Source organism: Zea mays, chromosome 1 (assembly GCF_902167145.1).
Source record: "Zea mays cultivar B73 chromosome 1, Zm-B73-REFERENCE-NAM-5.0, whole genome shotgun sequence".
Lineage (NCBI taxonomy): Eukaryota > Viridiplantae > Streptophyta > Magnoliopsida > Poales > Poaceae > Zea > Zea mays.
Window position 1 is genome coordinate 69,326,662 of NC_050096.1, and position 9,663 is coordinate 69,336,324.

Genomic DNA, 9,663 nt, shown 5'->3' on the forward strand with positions numbered 1-9,663 from the left:
ATCCTCTCTGCTGGAAGTATGGCCTTGAGTAGCCCGAACCAGGAGAATCGCTTGTGTCATCTCGTACACCATCTAGAGCCAGCCACGCGACACATTTACTGGTTGTTATGGTTGTTAAGGAACCACGGTCCAAACACCGACACTAGTCATCTAACTCGCTAAATATTCGATTCTCCAAATTGGTTTCCTCACTAGACAAATCCGGCTAGCCACTTTGAGATGTTACGTATAGAGTGTAATCTTTATGAAAAAAATAAATAGAGAGTCATTAAAATATAATAATTCTCCGTTCTAAATACTGGGAAATACTTTCTGCGTAAATGACCGCCAATAGCCAATATGTTCAGATGTCTATTCCCGTTCAGCTTGTAGCAGCTTCCTAGTCCTAGGGTTAGATTTCCAAGCACCACGCCACCCGTACACGGTTTCCAGCAGAGCATTCCGGAAGGAGGGGGCGCGATGTGGCACGAGGCGCGGCGGTCGGAGCGGAAGGTCCACGACCTCATGGACGCGGCCCGCCGCCGGGCGCAGCGCCGAGCCGTCTACCTCGCCCGCCGCCGCGGCGACCCGCAGCAGGCGCTCCAGGTCTCCGGCACGCGGTGCCGCGTTCACCGCGACGACGCCCTGTACCAGGCCACCGAGGACCAGCAGGGATTGTGCGTGCCCAATCCTCTCTCACCATCTCTCCTATCGGTGCGGTGCGATGCTTGGTCGCAGCGTAGGCACAGTTTCGGATTTGGTCTGATGAGTTATGCTATACGAGTTAATAGTTTACTGTAATAACTGATGATGGATACTGCGGCGCTGAGTCTCGGATACATGTCATTGTAAATTTCATCTGATGAAGCATAGTCTGTTCTTGTGTTTATGACATTGGAATTGATGGCTTGTTGTTATCACTTGATTGCTACTACTCATTCACTATGCTTCCATTGCAGGATACAATGGAATGGAAAGCAAGATGTTTTGATTGACAGGTAACTATCTATTCTTGTGTTTATGACAGATTATCCTAAGTACAAGAAAACTGATACCCATTATATTTATAATGGACAGATTTGATGGCCGTGCATTGCTTGATTTTATCCGAGACTCGAGCTCTCGCCCTTTTCGAGTCCAAGGGAAATCTGAAGAAGAGGAAGAGTTAGAGGAATTTGTTAATTTTGAACGTTACCGGGATTTGATTAAGCATCGTCGCAGAGGATGTCGGTACCTTTTTGGTTTCTCTGTTCTATTGCTGTTGCTGTAGAAATTTCATATCTTGCATCCATTTACATCACTTGAGGGATTGTCCTAATGCACACTTTATTTGTTTCTAAATTGGTACAGAAAAAGGGTGCTATTTCTTAATTCAAAGCACTAGTTAACTGAACATTTACCTAGCTTCTTTTCACAGTTTCTGATGAGGCCGGTTTGCAGCATGTTGTGCAAGAGTTGGAGGCAAAAGCTCTTCTTCCTTTTAGCTTTGACAAGTATGCCTGCTTTTAATTTTGTGTGCTCTATTTCCTCTCTTGCTCTTGCAACTTACATAATTACATTTATACACAGAACATTGATGTGAAACATGAATGAATGATAGCAGTAATTCTTTGCTCTACCAAATGACACCACTGCTACCACAAAAGCGTTAGTCCCTAGCAACTTGGGTAGGTCAGAGGATTGACCCTGCAAGACGATTGATATAAAATATGAGTATAGTACTAATAATGACAACATATTAAAAGGAACTTGTTCCTTGGTCATTATTATGGCACATGGATCACTATTGTTTTACACCCTTTTTCTAAAGACATTCCAATCTCTCATGTTTCTTTTTGCTGCTCTAGCTAATAAAAATTGCATTCATGCATTGGTATAAGTTCCAAATGAGTAAAGCACTTCAATCTCACAGGTTTTCAAGATGTTTTGTGGTTGTTATTGCTCAGGGAAGCTACACTTATATCAGACATTAGAGTAGCGTATGATTAGGGAAACTACACTGACAACTGAAATTAGGGGGTTGTATGTTTTTTTTATCATCGAAAAATTCTGTTGGAGTATATTGTATAGCCTTATAAATTTCTTCTAAAATATTTTCATTCTTCAGAGGATTAATTGCTTAAACACAAGTGTATCTGGGTATTACCGATATATTTTAAACTGTTCAATACTTTTGCATGATCATAATGAAAGTCTGATAAAAAAACATACTGGTTTTATCAACTTTTTTTATGCTGATTCAGTCAAAGAGTGCTTGAAGCCTTGAACTTAATAAATATCAGCTTGAATGCTTTGTACATATTCAGTATGTTGTTGACTATTAGAAAACAGCTTGGTGATTGTTAAAAGGAAGATATTTTTCAGAGAATTCCAATTTTGGCTGTTTCTGTTGGCACATTTCACCGCATTTCATTACTATTATAAAGCGCGAGTTTCTTCGTGCATCGTCCCCCTCCCCACACTACACGCGTATCGAGCGTTCCCCGCGCGCCAGCGAAATATAAAAAAATGCACCTGCTGGGATTCGAACCATGGTCTCTAGAAAGAGAGCACTCACCTTTAAACACTGCAACTCATGTTGGTTTGTGTTGTACAAAGAAATTGTGTATGATGTATAGAAGCCGTAGCGATGCACGGAGAACTAATTAGTTACAATTGAATGTCCAATTACATTCCTCCCAACAAGCACATAAAGGAGAGGCTTGTGGTTGCAGGTTTAGGGACGATTAGGATTTAGGATAAACATACTTCATTAGTCCTAATGTTGTGACATAGACAGCCTACTTGTTATTATGTGTTCATGTTTATCTTAAAATAATAAAAATGATTTGTTTAGTTAAATTACAGAAGTTGATAAACTTGACACTTGTTTATGCAGATGTGTATGTCATTGCCAATGTCTGTCGCTCTTGTGATTTGCTATGTCCCTAGCATGATTAGGTCTCATATGCATTGACATTTGACTGGATAGCTTAACTCTACATCTATGAGCAAAAGATGTTTAACATAGGACCAAGAAAACAGTTATTTCTCTTAAATAACAAAAGTTGGAATAGAGTGGTGCTGTGGGGCCTACAATTTCACATGGTCTTACGGAGAGAGAATTAAGCTATAGGGACAGTGAAGAAACAGAGAGGGAGAGACTTTCCAAATAATCCAGCTTGTTTGTGGACATTGGCCAAATTAAAAGCATTTAATATTTTAATTGGACATTCCTGATTTTTTGAACTAATAGGTCGATAGTTGGATACTTGAATGTACCTAATAAGTGCACAAATCAACTCATACCTGAGTAGACATCAATTTACTTATTTGTCATCTTCTGAATATTCCAGAGGTAAATCAGGATTAAATGATGTGGTAAATAGCGTTATGCATACCTGGAATACTTATTTTAACCGTTTGGTATGACTTGTATTGTTGCTTCTCTGTGAGATACAATTTATTTTTCATCAAATCCTGTGTCTTTTTTTTCCTGGTTTTACTCTTAGTTATTGTTTGTTCTTGTCTCTGGTAGACCACAATCCTCACAGCCTCCTGCTAGCAAAGGCGCATATTCACAGGTTGGATACTCATACAAGGGAGACGGAAATGAGGAATCTGAAGACCTAGACAGTGATGACGACGACGAAGAGGAAGAAGTTGATGATGATGACAAGGACTTCAGTAGTGATGATAGCAGTGATGAACGAATGGAAAGTATAGCGAAAGAATTTGGGATAAAAAGATATAACTGGCTTGTTTACATGGATAAAAAAAACAAAGAACAGGAGAAGAGGCAGAAAGAAATTGTTAAAGGCGACCCATCTATAGTGCGTGACTTAGTAGCTTGTAATATTTACCTATTTACTTGTTTTTTTCTTCTTGCAAGAAGTAATATAATCAAATTGTACAGAAAAAAATGAGCCGTAGAGAAAGAAGGAAGGCTTCTCAGATTGAGCGGGAAAAGGAGCGGGAGGCAGCACGTTCTGTTGGAAGGGTATCTTATCGTGATCCTTATAGGTATTATTTATCATTCTTCTAAGTTCTAACTAAGAAGACAAATTGAAATCATTTTTATGACAAGGTTAATAATATAGGGAACAAAGGAGAAGCCCATCATATGAAGCATATTCAAGGGGCAGAAGGTGCATTCCGTGTTCACTGTAATTTGTTTTCACAAAGTATTTGCTTTCCTTAATCTCCATATATATTTCATGTTGACAGATCAAGATCGAGATCAAGATCTCGTTCACCATCCCATTCTAGGCGTCATGGCCGTGGGATACATGCTGAAAGCAATTATTGGAGCAAGCAAAAGGCTCCTAGGGTTGAATATATTACTGAATTTGGAGGTTCCGATGATACCAGTGAACCAAAAGTTTCAGGGATCTCTCCGCCTTCGTCTCCAATACGAATTGACATACCTAACCGGTCGGGAAACTCGACTTTTAATATTTGCAAATATACATTGGGCGAACTTTTCTCTGATGGAGCTTATTACCTCAATCCTGGTGTTCTGAAGATGACTATGTCAGGAATAGGATAGATCAAGACATGGTCATGATGGTATCTATGGTGTAAAAAATAGTTGTTTTGTAGATAGGCATGCATTTTATGGTTCGTTTTATTTTTGCTAAGCAGGAAGAAGATTTAACACACATATATCTACAGTCAGCTGTGGAGTTTATGACCTGTGCATCTTTGCCATGTAAATTATTATGGCTATAATACCCCATATTTTGCAGGTTGTCTGGTGGTCAAATTCTTGAGGCACTTCACAGTGATCCTGCCTCTTCTTTGTCTGTGGAACAGGAAAGAACTGCAAAACTTTTGAAACCTTCCCCCAGGTTTGTCATGATGATTACAATGTTATGAAGAGAGCGGCTGTATGTGCATCCAAGGGTGTTTGTCTAGAACCCTTTACTTTATTTTTCATGGGCTGTCTCGACTTGAGCATGTCTCTGTTACTTAGAGAACCGTCTTGTATTTTTCATCATTACTGACATGTGATTTCTGTTAACAGTACATCATCAGCATTAGCTAAACTAAGCAAGGTTGCTTCTGGGGGAACTGGTAAAACTCCCCAGACTGAAAAGAAAGAAACACCACAAGAAAGACTTAAGAGGATAATGAGCAAACAGCTTAACAAGCAAAGTATGTGCTAATTGTTACATTCTATCTGCATATTAGATCTTGGTTGATCCTAGTAGCTCCTATGCATGTAAGCATACTAAGCTTTTGTTTTTTGTCAGTTAAAAAGGACACGGCTGCTGAGATTGCCAAGAAACGAGAACAGGAACGACAAAGGCAGGAAAAACTTGCTGAAGTTGGTCGATACAAGCGTCGTAGCCGCAGTAGAAGTCTTAGCCGTTCCCCACCAAGGTAATTAAACCAATCATTTTTATGTCAGTTTGTTTTTTTCCTTCTTCATTGGATAATTGTGCTAAGCATGTGGATTTGTTGACCTCAATAGAAGTCATTTTCATCCCTAAGCTATGCAAGTAGTTGCTTCATTGTTATCCTCCCTAAACCATATTTTCATCTGGGAGGAAGGGACTGGGCCGAGCCAAGGGGAAGGCGGACGCACTGGGGAGGAAAAGGGAAGGGAAACGGGCCCCTTGGCCAGGTTGGGCTGGTTGCTGGGCTGCGTCTTCTCCACTCCTTCCTCCTTTTTCCATGACCAAAAGCATAACTGCTTATATACCCAGTCATATACATATATGCATGTGTACATATATGTTTATGTAGTTCTAGGAAAATATTTCTAGGTGATTAGATCAAAGATCCACTAAGAGGCAACTCACATAGGGCCCACATAAGCGAAATGCAATGCATGATATATGGTTTTAACTTATAACTAAAATCAAGCTTAATGAAGTGTTAAACATTATTTGTTTAATAAGTTCTGATCATGGTGAGGGCACCTGATGTTGATGAAGTTTTATTTCCTAGCACAGAAGGCGGCGATATAGCAGAAGCCGTAGTAGGAGCAGAAGCCCAAGAAGGTACCGATCCCGCTCGCTCTCCAGTTCCCGGTCGCCCTCTCGCTCTCCAAGGTAGGTAATCAGCGTTAGTTTAACTAGAGCTCCGATTGGAAATCCACACTACTCTTTTAGTTAGCAGCTGAAAGAATGATGATACTGCAGGTACCGAAGCAGGTCAAGACACTGAAAATATCCAGGCAGCCACTAACAAAGTGCCTTGCCATGTTGTAGTTAATTTATTTTATAGACTTTTTCATTCCTGCAGCGATGTGTACTCATGAGAAGCCTCCGTTTTTGTTTTCTTAGTCCTATTATCGACAGTGTGTGTTCCTTGTGTTTCAGAAGGTTTATTCTCTGTTCCTCATGGCTTGCCCCTTTCAAGCAAGCGTAATTTTAGGGCATGTTTGGCCAGACCAGCTTCCAGGCCGAATTTAGTAGTATTGCCAAGCAGTTCTTTTATTCAGAACAACTTTGATCGAATCAGCTTCCTCAGCTATCTGCAGCGCATGCCGCTGGAGTCCCCCTCCGTTAACACTGTAGTCGTTATAGAGGTGACAGTGCTCCTTTTGTCACTGCAGCGCTGCCCCCTCCGTAGCCCCCTAGGTAGCAGCTTCTTTCTCTCTCAGGCTGCGTAGCCCCCTAGGTAGCAGCTTCTTTCTCTCTCAGGCCGTATCCCATGTGTGTCCCTAGACACTGTTGAGGACCGGATTCTGTGCATACGGTTGTTTGTTAGCTGCGAAAAAATGATGATGAATTAGAAATAGATATAGAAAAATGATATTATATAGTTGTAGTAAGGTATAGGGGAGAATTTAGAGGAAACTGCTGCGGGAGATAAAAATTTAGGGGATGAAATGTTGATGATGATATAGGGAGAGAAATTTAGAAGGAACCGTTGCGGATAGTCTCATAGAGAGCAGTAGGAGACTTACCAAGCAGTCGCTTGCCTGGATACTGGGGTCTGGGTTTGAACCGACCTCATCCTGAAACGAGCTGAAAGCGACCTACAGTACTTTCTTTTCTTCAAAGAGGACCGACAGTGATTTGTGTCATTCATGAGATGGTCATTGCCATTAAGATATTGGCAGTGACCACAGGTAAACAATGGCCCCGTGGTCTCCGGACGTCGGTCAGATGCCAAAGCTGACACAACGTACACCACTTGACCATAGAGTGGGCTAGCTACAGGGGAAAAAAATCTATCTGAACTCTGAAGAAAGAATCTTTGATTCAAGTAAAAAAAGCTCCTGCTCTGCTGTAGTCGACTGCCCGCACGTGAGAACCCAACGGCTTCCTGCCATGATGGATGCCGATGCTGACCCTCCTCTCCTCTGGCAGCTGCTGCGGCTACGGCTGCAACTCACTCCAGCGAAACACGGCTGCGCACGGCTCAACTTGTGCGGTGGCGCGTGCCTAGCTTCACCGAAACACGTGTGTACGAGTACGACGAGGACTGTCAGTCTGACACAAACAGCAAAAAAACAGCACACAACCACTGTCATAAAAAGAAAAAGGCATTATACAATCAAACTACTAAAGTTTATTAGTGCTCTCTTCCTGCGGCCTGTAGTGTTATAATTATATGGAAGTTTTTAAGCAACACTGTTCGCCGAGAACCATTTCTCTAGTGGCATAAACCTTAGCTCCTAAACCGTTGAGGCACTAACATTTCTCTAGTCCAAGTGAACAACAAGATGGTGATCTAGACCTGTTGTCCTAGGGTGAGATGGTGGTATACGTCCTCATCTCGATTTATCGACCCATGGTGTAACAAGAACTCTAGCCCTGTCCGCTCCGTCCGAGGTTGCTCCTCTGTCACATCTGTAATATGAACATAATCACTCCTGCCTCCTCTCTCAACTACCTCAGCTACTTGTGCAACCTCAAGATCCCTTTAGGCCTCTTTGGCAGCGAGCTTCCCGCTTATGGGAGCTCTATATCTAGATTGCCTTGCCCATCTCCTAGGCGGGTGATGGAGAATGGTTGTTTGTCACTATCATCGTCTCCTCCACCACTAACATTCTTGGTGCGAGTCATACTGAATGTCGGGGATACGATCCCCGGTCTCTTGGACCCATCGGTCAGCGAGCACACTGGGTAAAGTGCCCTGGCATCCAGGGCCCATCGGTCAGCTGGAGAAGATAGGTGACATCTACCCTGGAAGAACCTGTCGCGTGGTGGATCCTAACAGGAGGGCCAGACGTGGCAAAGGGAAACCACTCGAGTGGATCCCACGCTTAGCCTAAGACCAACCCGTCATAAATGACTGGTCGCATTAATTGTGTCTGGTGCCAAGCCATAGCAAAGGCATCGGTCCGCCTCCCACTCATGACCTACGGACCCCTCGGGCCACATAGCGCTCATGACCTACGAGCCCCTCGGACTGCGGGACATTTATGGTTCGCGTATCCCTAGCCAGCGGTGCACTCATGACCTATCAGGACTAGGCCTGAGTGTGCAGGCCGCTGGCAGGGCGCAACACAACGAACCACGTCGAGCCCCAGGCTACGAAGGCCAGGGGTCGGTATAGCCCGATTGATGGTACTTGGGCCCCACGCCATCCGCCATAAAGAATACAAGACAGCCAAACGATTGCAAGCATGCGTGGCATTACCCCATGGTAGAACACCCAGTTTTACCATCACCTGATGAGTCCTTTCTAAGGAAGCCACCGCTGGCCGACCCGCCTCCTTGGCCTATAAAAGGAGGAGGTCGACGCCCAGATTAGGGTTGGCTGGTCTCTCAGACACACGACGAACGCAAGGATGGAACCCAGACGAGACGATGCTCAAAAGGACCGACGATGAAGACGAGGACCCGGAGGCTAGAGCCCCACCGTCAAGCCAAGACTTAGCTAGGACTCTACTCTGTAACCACCTCCACCATGAATAAGAGACTTGGGAGTCTCTCCTCCCTCTCTCGCCCGCTTGTAAGCCCTACTATGAGCTTTGATCATAAAAGGTGCCGGTAGCGTAAGCCACCGATGACTGGAAGTAGGCACGTTCGGTCCGAACCACTATAAATCTTGCATCCACCGAGCACACCGTCCGGAGCTCGGAACGCGCACAATAAATTTACTTGTCAGAGTGAGGTTCGAAACACCGACACTAAATACCTCAAAAGAACTAATTCAACTACCCTTGAAAGCTATCACAAACCCCCTATCACTAAAAGCTTCCCTCTGAATGTTGTGAGTCTTGACCTCAATCTTACTCAAGGGTTGGCCCTAAGTTTAATGACCCACTGCTCTCAAACACTACCACTATCCAACACACTGCGTAATAGAGTATAGCAAGAGTAAATGTACATAATATTCTAGAGACAATAGGCCCTGAAGAAAACAAACATTCTACATGAGGAATGTAGCGAGGGTTAAGCTACCTATAGGTTGGTCTATACTCTCTAGTAATTCCCAATGGACAACTATTGTGAGGGTTAAGCAGTTTAGATGAGGAATGGAGCGAGATTAAGCAACCAAGAAGATCTTTGAAGGCAATTTAGAGTCAGCCTAAGAGAGAAAAATGAATAATTAGAATAGAGTTCCATTGAGACATTCTATTGATCACGTGACATGCAAAGATAATACTAGAGGGGGAGCCCTAATGGTGAGATGGACCTCCTGCAAAGATAAATATAAGGAAGAGAAGCAACAATGAGGGAAAGGAGAAGGCATAATGGAAACAAGGAGGCTGGAGTGAGCAGGAATGGTCATCCAACG

At 43.2% G+C, this 9,663-nt stretch overlaps 1 protein-coding gene across 2 annotated transcripts; it reads left to right on the top strand.

Moving 5' to 3' along the window:
- The first annotated feature begins 349 nt into the window (after window positions 1-349).
- On the top strand, window positions 350-6,404 carry LOC100279962 (Splicing factor arginine/serine-rich). 2 transcript variants are annotated; one of them, NM_001361010.1, is made up of 13 exons: window positions 350-656; window positions 939-977; window positions 1,057-1,205; window positions 1,397-1,472; window positions 3,497-3,791; window positions 3,875-3,981; window positions 4,059-4,106; window positions 4,186-4,392; window positions 4,707-4,808; window positions 4,985-5,115; window positions 5,214-5,343; window positions 5,919-6,017; window positions 6,108-6,308. In NM_001361010.1, exons 1-13 carry the CDS (start codon window positions 460-462, stop codon window positions 6,130-6,132), a joined length of 1,605 nt encoding a protein of 534 aa, NP_001347939.1. In that variant the 5' UTR covers window positions 350-459; the 3' UTR covers window positions 6,133-6,308. The 2 variants fall into 2 exon arrangements, with proteins under 2 accessions (NP_001347939.1, XP_035822169.1); XM_035966276.1 differs by having other exon boundaries at window positions 372-693; window positions 6,108-6,404.
- Window positions 6,405-9,663: the final 3,259 nt, after the last annotated feature.